The sequence below is a fragment of the Vitis riparia genome, chromosome 13, assembly GCF_004353265.1.
Source record: "Vitis riparia cultivar Riparia Gloire de Montpellier isolate 1030 chromosome 13, EGFV_Vit.rip_1.0, whole genome shotgun sequence".
NCBI lineage: Eukaryota > Viridiplantae > Streptophyta > Magnoliopsida > Vitales > Vitaceae > Vitis > Vitis riparia.
Genome location: NC_048443.1, coordinates 24,835,144 through 24,857,361, shown reverse-complemented (window position 1 = coordinate 24,857,361; position 22,218 = coordinate 24,835,144). Strand labels below are relative to the sequence as shown.

The 22,218-nt window shown below is 37.0% G+C and overlaps 5 protein-coding genes across 8 annotated transcripts; 3 read left to right on the top strand and 2 right to left on the bottom strand.

Annotated features, from left to right (window-relative positions):
- Positions 1–1,485: 1,485 nt before the first annotated feature.
- Positions 1,486–4,523, bottom strand: LOC117928450 (putative pentatricopeptide repeat-containing protein At1g17630). The gene is made up of 2 exons (XM_034848331.1): positions 4,429–4,523; positions 1,486–4,345 (listed from the first exon to the last, which is right to left on the bottom strand). The coding sequence occupies exons 1-2, from the start codon at positions 4,521–4,523 to the stop codon at positions 1,486–1,488; spliced, it is 2,955 nt and encodes a 984-aa protein (XP_034704222.1).
- LOC117929266 (uncharacterized protein At2g39910) lies at positions 4,455–10,780 on the top strand. Of its 2 annotated transcripts, none has more exons than XM_034849538.1 (9): positions 4,455–4,562; positions 4,638–5,184; positions 5,280–5,366; positions 5,511–5,701; positions 6,378–6,573; positions 8,192–8,256; positions 9,020–9,121; positions 9,238–9,337; positions 10,556–10,780. In XM_034849538.1, the coding sequence occupies exons 1-9, from the start codon at positions 4,522–4,524 to the stop codon at positions 10,565–10,567; spliced, it is 1,341 nt and encodes a 446-aa protein (XP_034705429.1). In that variant the 5' UTR covers positions 4,455–4,521; the 3' UTR covers positions 10,568–10,780. The 2 variants fall into 2 exon arrangements, with proteins under 2 accessions (XP_034705429.1, XP_034705430.1); XM_034849539.1 differs by having other exon boundaries at positions 4,479–4,562; positions 4,646–5,184.
- A 1,064-nt stretch (positions 10,781–11,844) lies between these two features.
- Positions 11,845–13,633, top strand: LOC117928099 (glucan endo-1,3-beta-glucosidase 12). The gene has a single exon (XM_034847934.1). The coding sequence runs from the start codon at positions 12,149–12,151 to the stop codon at positions 13,301–13,303; it is 1,155 nt and encodes a 384-aa protein (XP_034703825.1). The 5' UTR covers positions 11,845–12,148; the 3' UTR covers positions 13,304–13,633.
- Positions 13,634–15,325: 1,692 nt separating this feature from the next.
- LOC117928101 (L10-interacting MYB domain-containing protein) lies at positions 15,326–17,408 on the top strand. Its single transcript, XM_034847938.1, has 3 exons — positions 15,326–15,384; positions 16,383–16,730; positions 16,804–17,408. Exons 2-3 carry the CDS (start codon positions 16,389–16,391, stop codon positions 17,254–17,256), a joined length of 795 nt encoding a protein of 264 aa, XP_034703829.1. The 5' UTR covers positions 15,326–15,384; positions 16,383–16,388; the 3' UTR covers positions 17,257–17,408.
- A 607-nt stretch (positions 17,409–18,015) lies between these two features.
- LOC117928100 (uncharacterized protein At2g39920) lies at positions 18,016–22,002 on the bottom strand. Of its 3 annotated transcripts, none has more exons than XM_034847935.1 (6): positions 21,719–21,964; positions 21,546–21,596; positions 21,267–21,453; positions 20,348–20,789; positions 19,323–19,523; positions 18,016–18,516 (listed from the first exon to the last, which is right to left on the bottom strand). In XM_034847935.1, the coding sequence occupies exons 3-6, from the start codon at positions 21,337–21,339 to the stop codon at positions 18,306–18,308; spliced, it is 927 nt and encodes a 308-aa protein (XP_034703826.1). In that variant the 5' UTR covers positions 21,340–21,453; positions 21,546–21,596; positions 21,719–21,964; the 3' UTR covers positions 18,016–18,305. The 3 variants fall into 3 exon arrangements, with proteins under 3 accessions (XP_034703826.1, XP_034703827.1, XP_034703828.1); XM_034847937.1 differs by having other exon boundaries at positions 18,360–18,527; positions 21,719–22,002; XM_034847936.1 differs by lacking the exon at positions 21,546–21,596.
- Between the last annotated feature and the right edge of the window lie 216 nt (positions 22,003–22,218).

The window sequence follows — 22,218 nt, the reverse complement described above, 5'->3', positions numbered from 1 at the left end:
AGAGAGTGTTTGAAAACATAAATTAAAGGGAAATGAGAGGAAAATAGTTTTTGGAAGGAATTAAAGGAAGACGAAATGTTCAAAAGGGTCGTGTTGAAAAGAAAAATGAATGTCGAGAGCATTTTTCCGATTTCAAGATTATGTTGGCCTGAGCTCCGAATAACCCTGAATTTTAATTGGTCAATGAGAATCGACTCGCAAGACGGCCGCTTAAGAGGCGAATAATATTGTTGGTTCACGCTTTTCAGACTTTGATCCCTAATATTTCAGGAGACACATGATTACACGCGCGTCAAGTCTTATGATGAACGGCCATGATGGCCTTTTATTACCTCAAGGCACGGAAAGTGTTCTGGACCCTTGGTGGTTGTGCTTCTCCTCATTTGAAGCTACGGTACGGCTTCTTCCTTTGCTCAATTGCTAGGCTAAGGAAATAATACAGACTTAAAAAAAATAGATGAAAATAAAAAATGAGTGAAAAGGAAAAATAGATTTAAATTTAATAAATTATTTTAAATATATATATAAATTTATTTTACTTATTTTTCTTCATAATAATAAGATTAAATAATTTAAAAATATATAAATTTTAAATTAATTTTAATTATATTTGATTTTTTTATAATAAAATTAAATATGAAAAAATTATTTTATTTTTTATTTAATTTTCTGAAAAACCAAGCAAAACCTAAATATTTTTAGTTTCTAAGATATTTCTTACTATTATTATGCGATAATGTGTGATATTTTTCGAGAACCAAACACAACTAAAATATTTTTAGCTTCTAGGATATGCCAGACGATCATGGGATCATGTGTGACAGAATTGACCAAATAAACTGCAACGTAACTGCACATGATCCAATTGGTCTTGAACCCTGCTTCACGGACATAAATTTCACAACTCGATGACTTAGGAGACTTGTTTTTCGCCTGGACCCACTTGACTGAGGACTGGATTTGGTTTCCTTTACAAAATATATAATATGCTTCGGTTCTTATATACACTACAGAAACATACTTTTCTCAGGTTTTTACTAAAAAGACATTGTCTGATTCCATTATTTGTATCTTTATATCGTAATGTCATCCATTTATTTGTACCTTTATACCTTATTTTCATTCATTCATATCCTCATTGGATGACTTGGATCTCTCATTATACATATTCGGTCTAGCATTTTCCTGTATCATATGATGGGTGGTTGGGCTAGCTGAATGATTGATGGAAGGGCTTATAATGGAGCACATGCCTTCATTCTAAGGCTATTGAGATTTATCAGCGAGAGCCCATTTCACTCACACAAATGCAGTACACTCCTAGTGGGTTTAAAGGAACTTTATCTTAAATCATACAAAACATTTGACAGTAATCTGATATTATTTTTTTCATCACTTGAAAGAATTATGTTCATACAGCTTCACTGTACAACAAGTCTCTTCATTCATCTCCTCACACTTCATATGGCCCTTGGCCACTGCAAGTTAGTTCATTATATTCACCTCTGAGACATACCCTTCTTCAACCATAATCATTGACTTCTTCAAAAGCAATAGCATTGTAATTACTTCCTCTTTGATGTCCCGATTGAGAAGATTCTCAGGCGTGAATGAATAAACAGAGTTCCCAATCTCAATCCAACTACAGCCAGGCAATTTTCTGGCCTCCTGATCTTCCATCATCTTATTGATGCGATTGAAATCATCACATCTCCCTGCCTTGGCATAAATATCAGATAATATCATATAATTTTCTGAATTCTCAGGCTGTAGCTCTACGAGATGGCTGGCTGCAAGCTCGGCCATCTCTACATTTCTGTGCATCTTGCAGGCTGAAAGAAGAGCACCCCATAAGCTCGCTGTTGGTTGAAGTGACATCTGAAAAATGAAATTTCTGGCATCCTCAAAGAGACCAGCACGCCCTAAAAGATCTACTATGCATGTATAATGCTTCCCTGTAGGAATTAACCCATACTTTGGGTCCATGTTATTGAAATGTTCCCATCCTTCATTAACCATTCCAGCCTGGCTACATGCAGAAAGAACCCCTGCAAAGGTGATGCCATCAGGTTCAATCCCTTCATCAAGCATCTGGTAAAAGGAGGAGAGAGCAGTTTTGGCTCTCCCATGTATCACACAGCCCTGAATGATAGTGTTCCAGGAAATAATGTCTTTTCGATGCAGCCTCCTAAAGACCTGCTCAGAGTATTCCAGGAGTCCGCATTTGATGTACATGTCAATGAGAGCATTGGAGACAAATAAATCTTCTGAGATGATCTCATTTCTTATGATGTAACCATGAATGGATTTTCCATGGGATAAGGTTGCTGACTGTGCACAGGCTGGAAGGATGCTAGCTATAGTGATGGAGTTGGGTTTTAGTCCCTTTAATTGAAGTTCTCGGAAATGCTTCAAACTTTCATCGACTAGCCCATGTTGTGCATAGCCTGCCACCAGTGTGGTCCAAGTTATAGTATTCCCTTCTATCCCTGCAACTTCCATTTCATGGAAAATCCTAGAGGCTTTGCTGAGAAACCCGCCCTTCATGAGACATGAAATGATTGAATTCCATGATACTAAGTCCTTAGAATCCATTGAATCAAAGAGCTTAATGGCATAGCTTGCATTTCCGCTGCTTCCATACATGTTGATGAAGGCTGTGCAGAGAAACTTATTGATCTCACCGTCGCTTCTAAGTAACATGCAGTGTAATTGCTTCCCTATCATTGAACTAGCGAAACTTTCAATAATTGGAAGAACAAGATTGTAACTTTCCAGGTTGGGTCTTTGGTTTGTCCACTTCATCTCAGAGAAAGTTTCCAAAGCAGCTTCAAAATCACCAACATCAACAAATCCAGCAATTAGAGTATTCCAACTTCGAACATTAGGTTCTATCCCAGTCTTCCTCATCTCATTGAAAAGTTCCGATGCCTTATTTGCATAACCATTGTGAGCATAGCAAGCAAGAATAGAATTCCAAGAATCTAGTTCCTTTACACCAAGGCAGCTAAAAATTTCTTGAGCAGGTTCTAGTACTGCAAATTTAGAGTACATTCTTATTAGACTGGAGCCCACAGAGCTGTTAGAGATACCCCCGCTCCTTTTAAAGAACAAGTGAAGTTCCTTCACCTGCCCAACATTTTCAACATTTTCACACATCTGATCTAACAATGTATCAGGAACTACACCAGGTTTTACTCCAGCATGTTCTAGACATTTAATCAGCTTGAGAAACTTATGAATGGAAAATTTACTTTTAGAATAGTGTGGAAAGAAGCAATACCAAGTCGATTTCACTGGATGTATACCATCTAAATGCATAAATTTCAATAAACTAATTGCTTCATCACTGAGATTAGCCTGAACATAGCTTTTGATCATAGTGTTCCAGCATGATACATCCTTCTCCTTGACTCTATCAAAAACGAGGCGACCAAAATACAGACCTCCACAGTTGGCATACACATCAACTAGGGCAGTGCCCACATGCTTTTCATACTCGAATCCTGTCACAGCTGCCAAACCATGAATCTGTTTCGCCAATTCCAAGTATCCCAAATCAGAAAACAGGGGTAAAACACCTGCTAGAGTAGCAGAACTAGGCCTAACTTGAGAATTCAACATTTCTTTGAGAAGTTCTAATCCTTCTAAACCGCGACCCATCTGCATATAGCCAACGATCATTGTTGTCCAAGTAATCACATCTCTAACATCCATCTCATCGAAAACTCTCTCAGAATCACCCACCATTTCACATTTCATGTACATGTCAATGAGAGAATTCATCACAACAACATCCCCTAGAAGCCCAGTTATCAAAACTTCCCCATGAACACACTGCCCTCTCCTCAAATCCTTTACCGCACCACAAGACTTCAGAACCAAAGGATAAAGAAAACAATCTGCTTTGACTCCCGAAGAAATCATTTTCCCATAAAGCTCAATGGATTTCTCCGCATCCCCATTTTTGGAACAGGCCCCAATCATCACAGTCCAAGAAAACAAGTTTCTCTCGCCCATTCCCTCAAACACTTTGAAGGTCTCACCAAAATCTCCGAATTTCGAGTACATGATCATTATATTGTTCAGTAGAACTAAACTAGGTTCAAATCCAGCATTGACCATGTGCTTGTGGATCTCTCTGCCTTGACTGAAGGCTTTGAACTTGATGCAAGAACGTATGAGGGAAAGGTATGTTTCGGAAGATAGTTGGGGGAAGTTCGGGCTGGGGTTCGAACGGAGGATGCGGATAGCTTCGTCGAGGTGACCGCGAGAAGAGAGCAGAAGGAGCTTCTCTGCTGTCGATGGTGGTTGGTGCCATGAGCAGAAGGATTTGTGCAGTAACCTGAGAGACGCTTGCATTTGCTCACAAGGGTAAAATGGGAAATTTGAACCACATTTGAAAGTAAACCTCCTAGGAAAACTTACGGTAGTACAACAAACGACGTCGTTTGGCTCTCGGTAAACGAGAATCCGCTGAAAATAAGTAACTCAGACCTCACGAGTTGAACTGAGTCGGACATGGCGGAAGCCCTCTCAACCTTACACGACAATCTCATTCGGTAAGCTTTCTTTTCCTCTCTCTTCTTCTTCTTCAATTACGACTGCTGCTGCTTTTCTGACTCTGAGCAATCTAGGTTATCAGAAACAATCCAAGAATCTCTATCCAAAGCGCAGTACAATCCAGAAGAAGGCACAAATGTGTCCGTGAAATCCATGCTTGAGTCCCTTCTCCCACGCAAAACCTCAATATCAAATCGGACAGAAGGCCGCAGAATCACCGAAGACCAAATTCAATGCGAAATCAAAGATTTCTCATTGTGCTGTGCGGCATTAGCCTCCGCCCAAGGCTCGAACCATGCCTCGCTCTCGTGGATCCCCAAGGACCTCTCAGTTACGGCAGTTTCGGCTTTTGAAGAGCTCTCCAAAGCCTTTTCCGCCAATTTAAATGCCGGAAAATCAACAAGGATTGTTGAATTGGGCGTGGACTGTAGTTTGGTCTCTGATGACAAGAAATTGGTGGTGGAATTGATACCTTTAGTGATGCCTTTACTGAAAGCAAGTATCAAGGAGAGTTCGATTAATCATTTGGATGATTGTGATGAGGTCTCAGCTGCATCAGCAAGAGCTCCACTTGCCTATGCAGTTGTGGCTGCTTATCAGCTTAGATGGTTTGTTACACAGGTTTGCTTTTAGTTTTTGTTATAATACTTCCAAATTTTGATTTAGCTATGTATGTACTTTGTTTGCTGGTGGTGAAATGCTAGGTTGTTTTTCAGGTTGAGCAACCTCATTTAGGGAGGCTATGTTCTTTGGTGATTCCCTGTGCATTGACAGCTCTTGATCACTGGTCACCAGAAGTGAAAGTATGTGCTGGAATATATTTTTGGTCCTTTTTTTTTTCTTTCTTAGAAATTTCCAGTTGTTAATTTTGATTTTGCTTCAGCTTTTAAACATTGTTTTTGTCCTCATGGATTGTGGTTTCAATTCCTTGGTTTGAATCTCTTCAGGGGCAGGGGATGATTAGTTTTATACATCTAGGAAAAAATGTGAAAGCTGCTGAATTCAGTTGGTATGAAGATGTGATCCTTGATACATGCTGTCAGAATATTGCTTCAAGTGATGAGATATGGCATCTTGTAGTTGAGATGTCGGTACTTCTTGTGACTTGTATACATGGAAGTAATCCTCGTAGCTCATGGTATGCTTCACTTGTTTGTTGCTGTTTCTGCTTAAATTCCATAATGTCTTGCTTCAAGTGGTGTCTTGTTAATCCATAAATAATAAATGAATATATAACTTATATCAGAGATGATGTTATTAATGGAAGGGGTACAGGTCAGAATGAAGTAGGTCTATCCTTCACACCGAGAATTTTGATATAAATTCAATACTATTACAATTGCAAAATGAGTCCTGCAGAAATGATGGCTTTACTCTTGCTTGATGTCCTGGGGTGGGGCCAGGTTAGCTTTATACTGCTAGTTATTTGCTTTTTCTTATGAAAATTTCATCTTTAGGTTGACTGAGTGACTCAATGAACTTCTAAATTATGACAAGAAAAACAGGGTCAGTTTCATCTTTAGGATAATAGACTTTCAACCAACCTTGCCACATTTGTTTCTGTATTGGCAAAAGTCATCCTTTCTCCTTATTCTGGCTTGAGGTATCCTGTGAATTGAATATGTTACATTTGTGGTCAGTTGTGTGGATTATGTTGGTCGGCTGTGATACTATTACACAGACTAAAGTTTGCAGCATTTGTTGTTGACGATTTTGTGACTTATGTGGCTTAAAATGATATAGTTTTTTTATGTCCATCATGTTTTGAAAAATTTATTTGTTCATTCTTTCCTTATCATTTACTTTTTATATAGGTATGAAAGGATTCTAAATGAGATTTTAAATCACTTGGAGCGTCAGCCAAAGAATAAAGACCGCTATACGCCATGGCTTCAACACATCGAGCCACTTTTCAGTAGTGTTGGTCTTGTGCTATTAGCTCATTTCAGACGTATTTTTCCACTTTTCTTTCAGTGGATGCATTCTGATAATGATCAAACTCTTCTACTGGTAAAAGTAACTGAATCTTTCTCTATAAGAAGTAATGATTCTTTTATTTATTTATCTTATTTTATTTTATTTTTGTTGACATAACGTTCTTAAAGTGCTTATGAAAATTTGGTCTTTTTCTGGTGCATGAATCTTGGATGTAGGTCTTGTTTGGGCCTTTTTTGTCTTCTTCCTTGTCTTTAATAACTGTTATATAACTTGCAATGGAATATTTATAAAGTACACCCTTAAGAAAGCTGTTGTCATTATTATGAAATTGTGCAGTAGATGACTTTGGTCTTCTGCCTTGGTAATATTTTGTTGGAAGCTAGTCTCATTGTACCTGGCTTTGTTGTGGATATTCATTGATTTTCTTTGACATATCCTTGCTAGAAAAAGTGTCTTAGTAAGAGAAGCTTGTCTTAGTTTACTCGAAAGGAAAGGAAAATATATTGTGTTAATTCTCTCTTCTTAATTCATAGTATTACCTAAAAGGGTTGAATAGAATTGGTAGTCCAATTTTAGTTTGATTTATGGCCTCAAACTCTATTTTCTTGAACCTTAATTATTAATCAATTAATTTAACCAGACCAATGGTATCCAAGAATACGTCAAGTATAAAAGGAATAACCAATTGCAGATAATGGACACCAGATATATGTGAAATACCGCCTATAGAATATAGACTGAAACCTTTGCAAATGTAAAAAATCACAGGTTTATTGACCACAAAAACAATCTCCTATATATGAAAGAAGAGTAACAGTTTTACCTGATTCAGAGGTTACCAATTCCCATGAGACTTATGCCATCCTACACCTACACTTCTTTGTCTCCTTAGCACAACCCTGCTCGTGCTCCTCAGTGAATCACCTCAAAACTGTGTTAAGGCTAAACCAATCGAAACTTTAACCCTTGCCTTTCTATCTAAAGAACTTTCCTGATCTCTTTGGAAGGTTTCTGTGAGCTTTGGATCTAAGGTAATGGTGAATTGTTACTTTTTTTTTTCTTTTTTTCTTTGCAAGGCTCTCTTGAAAAGTTATTTTCTTTTTGTTTTTCTATGCAAGCCCTAATTTTTAGTCATGTAACTTTAGGAAACATTATTTTCGAAAAAAAAAATATTCTAAGAAAAATGTGTGGTGCTTGAGTGCCATCCCATGGTGGCACTCAAAGTTCAAGCATCCACCTTGATTTCCTCTTTTTTTGCGCTTAAAGTTACTTGATTGTTCCCAATTGCTTTCAAGCATCTTTTGTTCTCCTTTTCAGCTTGTACTCGAATCTTTGATTGTAGAGTCTTCGACTTATTCTTGAAGCTTATAAGTTTCAGTGGAAGTTAAGTAGTTTCTGGAGCAAAATTGTCAACTTAACTATTTTATTAACATATTGTTTAGCTCTACACTATTAGATTGATAAAGATTTTTATGATATCATTTGATGTAGTTTTCTATCTATTCGTAGGTTTTAGGGCAGTGTTTTTCTCATTAACAAACTCTGAGCCCATGTAATGTTGTCGTGGGATTTCGGGTGGGGGTGGAAGGATTAGGGATGGGGAGAACCAAGAATAAGTTTATGCAGTATTGATGTTTTTTGGAAGTACTAAGGGATATAGAAATCTTGCATTTTTTCCCTTGTCTTGCAGGTCCTCAAACAGGTCTACACGGTAACAAAGCTAACATGGATAAGGAATACACCATATGTTGAAAGGTGAACTTGATAATGAACTTTATCCCTACATATAGTGTTCGTTTAAGGGGGCATTGGAGTTCCCATGGAAATCAAAATGATCTTGTTATGTCTTATATAGCTTTTGAAAGTGGAAGTGGATCATTTACATCATCAGAATTGCAGTATGGAAAGCAGGAAGCAGAAAATATGATTTTTGGAAATCCTCAAGTTACTGTGTTCTTAAATACATCCTGAGAACAATTATAGTATTCACTTACATTTCATAAGAAAGGAAATATAATTATTCTAATTTTCCAAGAACACAATTGGTTGATTCTATTTCCATAGGATACCACAATGGTCCTTGTTTTTTTTTTCTACACCTTTAAGTAATTGATGCACCTGTTTTAGCTCATTGTACCAGACTATGATTATATATGATTATACTTAATCTTATGGTGCTGAGTCTTGAAGCTACTTCAGGAAGAATAACCTCTAGATAGGCCATTAGAGATCAGATCATTCTACTACCCATCGCTTGAAGTTTCTTTCAAGTACAACCTTTGTTGTTGCAACTGTTCATTGGAGTGCCATACCCACTTCCATGCTAAGGGCTCACCTTGAAACCGTTCATGTCTTCTTTCTTCCCTCCAACTTAAGACCCAATCCTTCTTTCAAGTTACAAAAGAACCACCATATCCCTTCCTGTTATTGAACCTGACAAGAATGTACTTTCCTGTTTATACAAATACCCACTTCTGAAATCACTGTTATGATTATTTATCCTAATTTTGGGTTTCAGACTGGTGGATGAGCTTGCAGTTACATATAAGGAGGCAGCACTGAGAAGGGCTCGGGAAGAGATCAGAACACATGTTATTCAGATGCTGATCTTACTCCAACAGTAAGGATTGTATTCTTTTTATTCTTCAGTATTTGCAGGGGGTTTGTTGCAACAATCTCTTTCTTGTTCTTATGTTCTGTTATTTAATTTATTTATTTTTTTTCTATCATCTCAAGATGCAAGGGTCTGCAGTTTGAGGCAGCTTGGAACAAGCACAGGGATGATCCAAACCTGACAACACTCGGTCCATCCTTCAATACAAGAAATGCTGCAATGGTAGAATTTCCGATTCTCTATTATTGTGAAAATGATAACTTGTTTAAAAATAGGACATATGATTTATTTCTGAAGTCACAGTTCCACTTGCTCTAGTCACTTTGGCCAAAACATTTGACTGGTAGCCAAAATTTTCATTGAGCACATTGTGCATCAAAGGCCACTACTCATAACGCAGGAATTGTTACAATCCATTCAATTACCATTATCATGCAGTGCTCTGAAGGTTAATTAGTTCCAATACATTGTCGTCATTGATAACTGTAAACTAGCTTGCTCAAATATTTGCACTGTGTGTCTGAACCATTAAACTCACGGCCTCTACCACCATCTTCTGCTTGTTCATTCCAATCTCTCAGCTATATTTTATTTTGTGTAAAGGGGATAAAGTGTGTTGGGTTGATACGAAGAGTGGAACTTTCTTTGTTAAATCACTTTATGTTAGCCTAGAGACAAGAAGGGTAGTGTAATTCCCTTCTAGTGTTGTGTGGAATGCATGGGTTCCTCCTAAGGTGTGCTTTTTTGTTTGGGAGGTGACTTGAGGAAAAGCTTCGACTCTTGATCAGCTTCAAAGGAGGGGTTGGTCTTTGGCCAACCGTTGTTTCCCATGTTTGTCTCATGAGGAGTCTATTGACCACATCTTTTTGCATTGTGACAAGGCAAGGGTGTTGTAAGAGCTATTATTCTCTCTTTAGAGTTTTTTGGGTGATGCGGTTCGTAGTTAGAGAGACTCTACTAGGCTAGCATGGTTCCTTTGTTGGAAGAAAGTGGAAAAACGTTTGGAGGGCAGCTCCTTTATGCCTCTTCTAGACTATTTGGAAAGAGAGAAATAGAAGATCTTTTGAGAATGTGGAACTCTCAATCCAAAAGCTGAAATACTTGTTTTTGTGTAACTTGTTAACTTGGACCAAACTGCTTATAGGTGAAAGATTGATGTCCATAGTAGATTTCATTGATTGGTTGGGATCAGTTTGAGGGAGGGAGTATCTTTTTGTTTTATCTTCCTTTTTTTTGGTACTTTTTGGCTGCCGTTGTATACATTGTATGTACTTTGGTCGCCCGTTTTAGCATTTTTAATACAAATCTCATTTAGTGATAAAATATATATATATATTTTATGTTGTCTTTTGAGTCTTTTTCCTCCTCCATGGTGGGGAAGTGTTTATGAAACAAATTTTCTTGGTTTTATCTTATTTACATTGTGGCAATGTTACGCAGGTTGTTCAATGATCATGATGGTGCTGAAGGATTTTGAGTTTTGGATTTAAGGGGTATCACTGTATAAAGGAATGCTGTGTAAATAGACGAATTGAGATCCTCACATTTGTAAGTTAGGTTTCAGGCAGTGATTAATCTTTTGATATTCAATGCTGTTGACATTCTTGGGCAGTACTATTACCTACAAGGCTACAACTCGAAGTGTTGATGTTCTTATTTACCTCATACTCGGGCCTAGAACAACAGCAGCAGTCCATGATAAACTTGTGGCCTGGAATTTTTTCCCCAAGCCCACTACCGCCATGAACTGTAGGGATCATCTTGAACCATTATAGTAATTATTCTTGTGACATGATGGAGAGCCGGGAGCCCACTGCTAGAAGGGGGAAGGGGCCAGAATCTATGCAAGTCAGAACAGTGTTAATGGACGCTAACCTGAGCTCAAATGGGTTGCCTCTCGTATTTGGCTTTCAACCGTTAAATAGCCCTTAAGCCCTCCATTTTGATGTTGGAAAATTTGGTAGAAATACAAAGAAAACGAAATAAAGCAGGAAAGAATGGAAAGAAAGAAATATGAAAGAAAAAACAAAAGATAGATCAAATCTAATAAATTTGTCTTACATATTATTAAAAAATTTATATATATTTTTTCATGAAGAATAGATGATAAAATTTTAAATGATCTTTTTATTTATTTATTATATTTAAACTTTTCTTTGTAGTTTTCATAATAATTAAATTAGAGAATTTAGTGTTGTTTTTCCTGTCTCTTTTCCTAATTCCACATCAGACAAATATTTCTTATATTTTAGTGAACTTTAGATGTTTAAATTGACAGTGATTACCGTTAAGGAGTGTGATCATGTGGTAATGAAAGAAAGTGAAGATGGGTAGGGAAGGTAGTCCACAAGGGTTTAATTCTTTTCGCTCATATTCTGAAAGGTTTCATTTCAATTATCAAACTTTTATCTTGTGACGATGATTCTTGTCAATCGTTCCTGAGAAAGAGTGTTCGGATAACATTTCAAGTTATCAAACTTTGATTTTTGTTTTTGAAAATACTAGATAAAGAATAATTTTTCGAAAACATTCGCAGGCCAGGAAAGTTTCAATAAACAAGAGCTTGCCAAATGAGAGCATCTTTCTCCCTAGTCACTAGCTCCTAGCCAAGTAGAAATAGGATGAAGTGGTAGGACTTCTTAAAGATCTTGGCTGGATTGGATTGGAGAAGGTTTTTGGGCTGACTATGAAGCCTAAGTTTGGCCCAAGCTCAGCCCTCATGCACTGGACCATCAGCTTGCTCTCTTGCTTCTCAACTTCTAATCTAACCGCCAACCAACTGTAATCAACTGTCGATCTCCCAATCCCGGCTAAAGTAAGCGGAGTGCGCACTCAGCAATAGCAATCCCACCAGAACCGCCCAAAATCCCACTGCTTAAAATTAAAACGAAACCCACATGCGCATCATAGAGCTTGTCAGTCTGTTGGATTATATTCTCACTTGGTATCTCCCTCTTCCCTCCATCCTCTACCCTCTGCATTCAACTTAGAACCCCCGAGAAACCCTCGACAAACCTTCTCTTCAAGAAAACCATGTCTCTTTCACTAAACCCCACCTCTTTCTCCTTCTTCCTTTTCTCCCTCTACTTTCTCTCTCTCCCCGTCGGAACCTCCTCGCTTCCGGTCGTTGGCATCACCTACACCCACGACCCCCGCCACGACCACGACCACACCCCACCAAGCCATGTTGCCTCCACCGTCCATTCCCTCAAACTCTCCGCCGTACGGCTGCCCGAATCTGACCCTTCCGTTGTCCGAGACTTCTCCTACTCCAACATCTCCCTCCTCCTCAACATCCCCAACTCCTTGATTCCGGCCATTGCCTCCAACCGTTCCAATGCTCTCCGGTGGCTCTACCACCACGTTATACCCTTCTATCCACGAAGCAAAGTGTCCACCATATCCGTCGGCAACGACATTTTGGATACCTCCTCCGACCTCGCCGATTTTCTCCTCCCGGCGATCAGGAACGTCCACTTAGGACTACGGGATCTTGGGATCCAGAAGATATCTGTTTCCACCACCTTTTCTTTCATCAACATCATGACGACGTCGTTTCCTCCTTCGGCGGCGGAGTTTCAAGAACCGGTCTCCGAGTTACTGATAAAACCACTGCTTCAGTTCTTGGACGACACCAACTCTTCGTTCTTGATCAATCTGTACCCGTACAATGTGTACCGCTTGAACTCTGAGATCCCCATTGGGTTCGCTCTCTTCCAACAACACCCCTTTAATTACCGTGACGATCTCACCACCGGAGTCCGATACCGGAACTTGTTCGATATGATGGTGGATTCGGTGATTAGCGCAATGGCGGTGGCAGGCCATGAGAGTATCCCAGTGATAGTGACGGAGACCGGGTGGCCTAGCTCCGGCGACGCCTCGGAAATCGATGCCAGCCCGGCTTATGCAGAGATGTACATTAATGGTCTGGTGACCCATCTGAGCTCGGGTCTTGGTACACCGCTGCGGAGAGAGGGGGTGGCGGAGACTTACATATATGAGCTGTTTGATAGAGAAACGAGGCAGGGCACTGATTCAGGACGACATTGGGGGATTATGTATCCCAACATGACAAGGAAGTACAATATCGCGTTCTCTGGTTCAGTTACAACTGGTTCTAGCAGAGGTTGGGTGCGGATGGTGGGAGGGCTTTTCACCATTGTTGCTCTATGGCTGTTGCAGTAGAATCAGCTCCAGTTTCTATTCATTTGCTTTACATTTTCCATGAATGAGTTGGGTAGACTTGTAAATGGTGGTTGTCTTGCTGTTGCATGCAGTTGAAACGACAGCGTTCTTGGATGTCCTTCACTTTTTTTTCTCTCTCCTTATTGGATTTCTTTCTTTCCTGATGGCGGTGATGTACGTGTTGAAGCTTTGATAAAATTGTTGTCATAATTCGTAGTGGGCGTGCAGCTGAATTTTCTTTGGGGAGGGTGGGTCTCTGTTTGGTTGTTGAGAAAACATTTACAAAATAAAGCGGCGTTTTCAAGGGGAAAAACAGGAAAGGAAGGAACAGAAGACGCAATTCAACTGATCCAAATTGGTGTTAGTTTTCGTCATTGTTGGCTCAAGATTTCCTCCAATTGCCCAAATTTGGAGGGAAATTTCCAATGGTGAATGAAAAGGGCATCAATGTAATTAAATTAACTAAGAATCACATTTAAAATTGTTTTTTGGCCGAGATCATTCATATAAGAACTTGTTTTTAAAAATAGCACCCGTTTTAAAAAAATTGGTAAGATTTCCTTTATAATGATTTTTCTCATCGTATAAATGAATTTCATATCGAGTCTCATTTAAAGTGTGTTTGAGAGTAATTTTAAAAAACATTTTTAATATTTCTAACAAAAATTTTCAAACATTAAGGTTATGTTTGGTTCCCAAAAAATACTAAGGAAAGAAAAAAAAAATGTAAAGAAAAATTATTTTTTCATGTTTGGTTGTCCTATAAAAAATATAAAAGAAAATCAAATATAATTAAAACTAATTAAAAATTTATGTATTTTAAAATTATTTAATCTTTATATTAATGAGTTAAAATAAATAAAATGAGTTTGAAGTAAAAAATAAAAATAACATATCAACTTTTAATCAATTTTTTATTTTCCTTCACTTTTTCTTTCCTTCTATTTTTCCTTTGTATTTTATTTCCCTTGATTTTCCCTCAAATTTTCTGAGAACCAATCATAGCCTAAAAATATTAAAAACGTTTTCTAGAATCACTACCATATATATTTTAAGAGTGTGTTTGACAGTAATTTTAGGAAATGTTTTTCGCATTTTTAATACTTGAATGATAAAAATTTTCAAGTGTTAAAAATACTTTCTAAAATCATTATCAAATGGGCTTTTAGAGTACGTTAGGAATTGATTCTAAAAAATATTTATAATAATTTCAATACTTAAATTATAAAAAATTTCAACTATTAAAAATATTAGAAGTGATTTGTAAAATTACTATCAAATGAACTCTTAATATATTAGATTTTAAAGAGTACCTTTATTTTTAAAAGTAATTGAAACTCAAAAATCGGATCTAATCACTAGAAAAAAATAAGAAGAAGATCAAAATTGGATTAGAATGGACTATGGTTTTATTATTTCTTCACACAATTATTATTTTTAAATATTTTTTTACTAGTTAAATAGATTCTAAATGAAGCAAGACTTTCTAAATGAAGTAAGATCAAATCATACAAAACTTAATGTTTTGACAAGACTTCAAATAAATTTAATTAATATTATATAAATTAAAATTTAAAAATAAAATACAAAAAATTTATTTATTAAAATGAGTTTTTGTTTTATGTTTTGATTTTTTTTTAAAAAAGACAAATTTACACATCATTGTTTTTATTGATTTTTTTTTTCTTAAAAACAATTTTTAAAAGCAAGTTTTAGGAAATATGACCAAAAAAACCTAAATATCTTCGATGCTTTTTGCTTCCTTCTTTACCTTTTTTTCCCTTTTTATTCTTTCTATATATACATTTTTATTTATTTTTAAATATAATAACATCGAGTATAAAATAATAGCAATAATAATAATAATAATAATAATTTGGGGATTGGATCCGGGCCTACTGAGAAATGAATGAAACCCGGCCCGTGGCCTACGGATACCCAACTCCAAGTCCCATCGTTTTCTGTCATATACGTAATAGTGATATACGTGGTCTCCTCAAAGTTTCGCGAAAGAGTGGCGAAACTCTCTGCCTTTCAGAAGCTCTGCTGCTTTTCCGCTCTTTGTCTTCTCATTTTTCTTGGTAACTTCCAACATATCTAGCTACTCACATCTGTGTACGCCTGTTTGCTTTTTTTCTTTTTCTCTTTCTTTCGTTTTCTTTCTTGTTTGGGACGTTGTCTTTGCAGAATTTCATGGAATTTATGTTCTATCGTATTTAGATTTTGTTTTCGATGTTCCATTTTGTCTAATTAAATTCTAATCAGCAATCTTCCTCGTTCAATTTTCCATTTATATATATATATATTTTTAATTTTAATCCAATTTTGTTGCTTCATGAATTGTGAGAATCCATGAAGGTCGCTTTCCTATGGTATTTCTATTATTCTCATTTATTTTTGTTTATTTTTTCCAATTTTGTTTCGGTCTTTTGAGTTTTGGAAATTGGATTTGATTGTGCTCTGTTTGGGCTTTAGGAATAGTTGATTCTGAGAAATTCTGTTGAGAACTTCACAACGGCGGTCGTTGTTGATGTTGTTTGCAGCAACAATGTAGATGGTTTTAATTTTATTCTTCGCAATTTTTATCAAGGTAGTGGCATAATTGTTGCTGTGTTGATGGCAATTCCGCACTTTGTCTTTGTTTGGTTCCCAGGAAAAAACGAAGGAAAATGGTTAAGAAATGCATCCATTTTAAAGTGTTTTCCTTCATATTTTTTGCGCTACAGTACTTCATAGAAATAGACTGGATTATTAGCATCATGCTCCTGTACTAATGCAAATTATTCACTGATACAGCTTAGTAATTGATAAGCAGCTTCATATGCCAGCATTTAGCCTATTCCTTTATGATTTTATTTTCCCTGGAAACAAACGGAGCCTCCAAAATTTATAGACCTTCCAGCAGTTTCTGCAACTTTTTCCCATTTTAGTTCTCGATAAGTTGGGTAATTTGTCACTACTTTGAAAGCATAATTGGTGGGTTTTGGATAAACAGAGGTTATATCTCCTGGTTGTATTCAGTTCATTTTTATTTCTTCTTTTCTTCTTTTTGTTTATAGATGCCTGCTTGAATTAGCAGATAAAAATGGCAAGCGAACAGAGGATTTCTGGCATGTCCACTCGAAAGGCAAAAGCCACTTGGACACACACATTCCACAAGATATTTGTGGAATTGTGTTTAGAACAGACAATAAAGGGGAATAGGCCCTGTACACATTTCACTAAGGAAGGCTGGAGGAATATTGTCGAATCATTCCACAGAAAGGTGGGTGTGAGATACGACCGGAAACAATTAAAGAATCATTGGGATGTCACCAAGGAACAATGGAAAATTTGGTGTAAGCTAATTGGAACTAGTAGCATGAAATGGGATTCCGCTTCTCATAAATTTGGAGCGAGCAATGAAGATTGGGACAACTATTTACAGGTATGCTAATGCTACCACTACAGGGAGGTTCTCCATGAATCCAGATTAGTAATGGAGTAATGTTTTGTCACAGGCAAACCCAGAAGCTGCTCATTTTCGGTACAAGGAGCTCCCGTTCACTGAAGAATTGGAAACCATCTTTGATGGAACAGCAGTTAGTGGAGAAACAGAACCTCCAACTCAGCGTAGGAAGAAAAATGATGGTTTGGCCACCGCCATTTCGCCCATGAATGAGCAAGGAATTTTTAAGCCTGATGGGAAAATTAGGCGTCATTTTGATGCTGTTGAATCAAGGAGTGTTATAACGGTTCAATCTGCACAATGTAAACAGAATTACAGTATTGGGGAGTGCATTGAGTGCCTGGATAGGATGGAGGAAGTAGAAGAAGGAAGCGAACTATACTTGTTTGCATTAGACATATTCTTGAAGAAGGAATACAGAGAAATTTTCCTTCAATTGAAGAAGCCTAGCGTAAGGATTGCATGGCTGCAACGGCTGCAATCGGTTTGTCCACCTTTGCATTAGGGCTCTGATTATTCTTTGGGCTTCTTTTTAATGTTTGATAAACTCTAGGTAGTTCTGGTATATGGCATGATTCTGATCTGGTTAATAGAATTTATTTCTAGTTGGTTGCTAAATGAGTTGCCTCATGTTTGTTTGATATAAGCATATTTAATGTCTAGTGTCATTAATCAAGACCTGCATTTTTACTCTATAAGATGGAACCTTGATCCCTTCATATTTTGCTATGATGAAAGTTTCATAACTTCACCAAAAGCTTTATATCCAGTATAGGTAGGGTATTCACATGTAGATGGCCAATTGTCACACCCTATTCAAAACACCTTAAAGTCTCTGACACAATGCTCTAATGGAAGCTTCAAACCAGTACTTTACTAGTCAGTTCAAGACTGATGCTCAAAATTGCAGCACAGATTGAATTCTGCTCATGAATCATGATGCTATATAATTCGACTACCCGATTTTCATGATTGATTCTAAAAGTTTCAGGGCAAGTTGAATAAAGTCTATGGTGCTATAGAATTCAAAACGGCTATAAGAAGAAGATAGAAGGATTGGTTAGAAAGAAAAACAACCAAGGTGGTCCACCTACTTCTCTTCATTGTTGGATAAACTTTTAGAATTTGTGCTTGATTCTTAAGACTTACATTGATGGATTGTGGGACATGTTATCACTTATCAATATAGCCTTCCCCATGAATTTGAGTTATTATATTGCATACTAAGCCTTCTGAAAATGACTTCACCCACAAGTGATTCCCATTGCAATAGGGAGAGCCAGAACTCACAGATATCGCTGAACAATAAGATTTTTGCAGGGAGAAAATTGCATATTGTGACTACTTGTCTAGAAACAAATAATGAAATACACTGCACTGCACCTCAGCCAACTGGGAAGATGAGCGACGAATTTCTGTAGGACATGAACTCGATTGTAACAATAATATACATATAATAGAAGACTCAAGCAGGACCAATACTTGGAATATGATAAGAGACGACTATACAATGGAATACTCTCTAACAGGTTACAATCACCTTGGAACATGATCCTACTTCAGTAGATTGGCGCTTTCAATGTGATCGTCAAACTTGTAATACATTGGATTAGGAAGCTTGAATATGCGTTTCCCTAAACTTGGGCCTGTCAGAGCATCCATCTGACTGCTAATCACAGCTGTTATTCGGAAGCCCTCTTTCTGTATTACGCCCCTTTGTCTGGAAAAATATTCATGAGTATCCATTTGCATTTCATCATCTGACCTGCAAGAATGCTGAAATCAAATTAACCTACAAGTTCAAGGTATAGCTTCAGATAAGAGACAAAGTGGAATCTAAGAGTGGAGACCATCTGGATAACATATCTTCACATGCCCTCAAAGTGTTCTATAAAGTAAGAAATGGCAAATGAAACTTGATCAGGAGGGAATAGTCTAAGACATTAAGCTCATTATCCAATATTTTAGGCATCTAAAAAGAGATATTGTTGGTTAAAAATCAGCATAAGCAAGACTTTCTCAAACACCCAAACCATTTAAATGATTAAAAGCTCTTAAATAATAAGATCTTGGAAAAATAAAATAAAAGATAAAAGGTAAGAGAAAGGAAAAGAAATTGAACTGGTTTGATGAGGTTGTGCACTACAACTATACCCCATTCAATTCTGTCAAGGTCTTGAGCAAGGAGTCATTACAAAGGGGAAAAACAATAGAAAAGGGAACATCTTATCTGTTGGAGAGTATTGACATATATTGTGAACCCAAATCTTTTATGCTTAAATTTTTAGGAAAATTTATTGTTTTACATTATCCCTAAAAGCACAAAAGTTCTAAAATGATAAAGGTGATCAGAAAAATAAACATCTGAGTTTAGCCATTAGCCTGAATGACTAAATATTGTTTGCTATACCCAATATATCTGGCTTGATGAGGTGAGGAGAAAAAACATTTATGTACCAATAACTAGAAATGTGAGGCTTTACCAGGGTACCCCCTCCATTTAAATTTTTTGCAGCTCTTTACTTGATGAATTCAATTGTCTCATTCAATAAAGAAACATGAGAACAATACCTCATAATCAATGAAGACCAATTCCGGTATCCTGCAGTAGTAAGGTGCTCTAGGGTGGCATTTCGTTGTTTCTCAGGCTTCCTTGATAGCAAAATCAAAGACCACCCACCAGCTTGAAGTTTCATGCAAAATCTTAGAATAAGCTTGTGTTTTAGATCTTTGGTCTCTTCAATGCATTCATTACATCCATTTTGATCAAATCTGTGAAAAACAAGTATTTCTTTTTTCATTTAGAAATGACAATCTAAATTCATGAATATTTTCAAGGGCAACAATATATATTTCAGACTAAATAAATTAGAGGGGAATTCATCAAAATAAAAGTAGTAACAAATCACATTCAGAAAGGGTCTACATTCTGGGTTCATTGAAAGGAAAATAGAAGAAAGAAATGTCCTGATTGACATCGCAAACTGAAATTGGGCAAGGAAAAAAAGCATTCTACATATGTCCACGCCTGTGTGCTGCACAAACATCGATTGAAAATCCAACATAGTTGAAAATAAGAAACAAATAAATTAATAATGGGATATTTCTTTTTCTAGCTTCATGGCAGATGATTGATAGCTGACAAATTTTAGATTTGAGATAGGTGGAAAAGATGAGGACAAGAAAACAGACTAGATCATAAGGACATGTGAAGTTCTAAATCAATCCTGTCATTGATCCTGGAGTAGATGTTCTTGCTGGCAAAAAAATAGCAATAGCAATAGCAATAGCAAGAAGGGAAAAGAAAGTGAGGAGATCAGAAGAATAAAAAGATAAAACTTTAACTATTGAGTTCAAACCCTTTGAAAACAAGTATTTAAGAAAGAAATCCAAAACCTTGATCCCTTACTGAGGTACCAGCACATTCACCAAAGAACCAAGTGGTTGATGGATCCTAAAATAGGCTCTTTACAAGAACCAAGCTATTTTTACATTAGGAACATAATCCACAATAACAAGTTTCACATTAGCAGGGAGGAAAGCATCGATCAAAGCAATAGAAGCAAACATGTTTTCATAAAACAGGGGGTAAATACCTGTACAGATTGTTGTAAAGAGGATTTGATGAGTGGAAATCATCTATATCCAACAAAAGTGCATCTAGACCATCACCCAGGGGTGTGACAGTACTGAAGTATTTCTCAGCTAACCACATGGTTAACTTAAAATCTTTTGCATATTGACCTTCTTTTATGTACTGAATAGCAAAATCCTTGCAAACTGAAGGGAATTCATTTACTTCCAAGCTGTTGATCTCCGCATGAAGAGTGAAAATCTTGCAATAACTGTAATAATCACTAGACTTTGACAAGTCGACAGCTCCTGACCTCTCTATTTGACAGGATTGCAACATTACCACCAATGCAATCAGCAAAGTAATTAGCAAAACCCCAATGGTAGTAAGCGCACCAATGAAGATGGTTGCAGCAAAAGATGTCATATAGATCCCCGACTCCACCACATAATGGCTCCCCATATCTATGGCCAAGAAAAATAACAGGATCAATGTAACAGGTAGCCAAACTTAATATAAAATGATCCTCTGCCTGTCAAATACAGTATATATCAATAGTTCGCCAATATCATCCACCACTGGCATACCAGAAGAAATGGAATACATGTAAATGGATGCATGCCCTGCCCAATGAATTCAATTTTTATAGCAAATAACCCAAAAAAACCCCATTTGGCAAACCCTACATTCATGACAAAAGATTTTCCTGCAATTTTTCTGGTTCTCTAAGCTTTTAAAATAACCAAAACAAATTTGAAAGCAAGTATCAGACATCTTCAGATGGAACCCAATATCAGTAGGCTCCCATTTTCATGGGAACACACCAGATGTATAAACTAGCCATCAAACCCAGTTCTTTGTATGGGCTAAATAAACTAAATCCTTCTCATGATAGTTTATGAATCAGAAAATCACCCATACAAAGATAAGATGTTGCATACCAGAACCTCCTCTACTAGAAGAAAGGCTTTGGGTGGAATACTCGCGCTCCATTTGATGAGCATAGGCGGACATTGGAACAGCCCCACCAGCAAAAGAAAAACTCAAGCAGTAAACAGGAAGAAATAGCTAGATCACCGATGTCTAATCAATTGAAGTCCAATCCCTTCTAGTTAATAGAATGGCCCTCTGCAATAGCAAGGAATTAAGTCATGGAGATGGCAAACCCAATTCATCCTCATCATAAAATAAAAAATTTTCCGAGAAAAAGGCAAACCCACTTGCAATTCTACTTTCGGGTTGCTTACATGCTGATGTATTCCGAACTGAGTCTAAATTCCACATAACCCAAATCCAAGAAAACAAACACTATTAGAGTAGAATAAAAATAAAGAAAGAAAACTGAAATTCCAAATCGAACCTAATTCTCCGCAACGTAGAACCAATAACTTACCAGCAGCATGATTTTCCATGCTAACAGTAACAGTGTGCCCAACAAAATCTAAATTATCAAAAGCGAAGAAAACAGAAGAAAATGATGAGAAGGATTTCATCTCCAACCAACAAAAAGAAAGAGGAATTCAAACAGTCATCATAATCGACACATGCGTAGTACACATGTGCATATGATAGAAGAGAGAGAGGGGACACCCGAGAACAACGCTGAAGAGAGATCTCGAAAATGCGCCCATTGGCCCATTTCTCTCTCATTCCGGAAATTTCCTTGGTTTGTTTGGTTGCGTGTACTACTCTACTGGGGAGAATTTTGTCTTTTTAATCTGACAGTGAAAACTGAAAAGGATATTCCTATCCAATAAATACGTGAGGAATGGTATCATGGGATGTAGCTTCGTGTCTGAAACCCACCACATTAATTCTTCCTTCACAAATCGCAGCTGCATATAATCCAAATTAGAGTCGTATTACCTAAATGCCCCTCTAAAAATTAATATG

Bases quoted from the DNA above. Each gene is read 5' to 3' on its own strand.
- LOC117929266 (XM_034849538.1), top strand. From the start codon at position 4,522: ATGGCGGAAGCCCTCTCAACCTTACACGACAATCTCATTCG. The intron at 4,563-4,637 runs GTAAGCTTTCTT...TGAGCAATCTAG, and splicing joins TTACACGACAATCTCATTCG to GTTATCAGAAACAATCCAAG. The intron at 5,185-5,279 runs GTTTGCTTTTAG...GTTGTTTTTCAG, and splicing joins TTAGATGGTTTGTTACACAG to GTTGAGCAACCTCATTTAGG.
- LOC117928450 (XM_034848331.1), bottom strand. From the start codon at position 4,523: ATGTCCGACTCAGTTCAACTCGTGAGGTCTGAGTTACTTATTTTCAGC. The intron at 4,346-4,428 runs GTAAGTTTTCCT...AGCGTCTCTCAG, and splicing joins ACGTCGTTTGTTGTACTACC to GTTACTGCACAAATCCTTCT.
- LOC117928099 (XM_034847934.1), top strand. From the start codon at position 12,149: ATGTCTCTTTCACTAAACCCCACCTCTTTCTCCTTCTTCCTTTTCTCC.
- LOC117928101 (XM_034847938.1), top strand. From the start codon at position 16,389: ATGGCAAGCGAACAGAGGATTTCTGGCATGTCCACTCGAAAGGCAAAA. The intron at 16,731-16,803 runs GTATGCTAATGC...GTTTTGTCACAG, and splicing joins ATTGGGACAACTATTTACAG to GCAAACCCAGAAGCTGCTCA.
- LOC117928100 (XM_034847935.1), bottom strand. From the start codon at position 21,339: ATGTCCGCCTATGCTCATCAAATGGAGCGCGAGTATTCCACCCAAAGC. The intron at 20,790-21,266 runs GTATGCAACATC...TCTTGGCCATAG, and splicing joins TTCTAGTAGAGGAGGTTCTG to ATATGGGGAGCCATTATGTG. The intron at 18,517-19,322 runs GTATTGTTCTCA...GCATTCTTGCAG, and splicing joins TGGTCTTCATTGATTATGAG to GTCAGATGATGAAATGCAAA.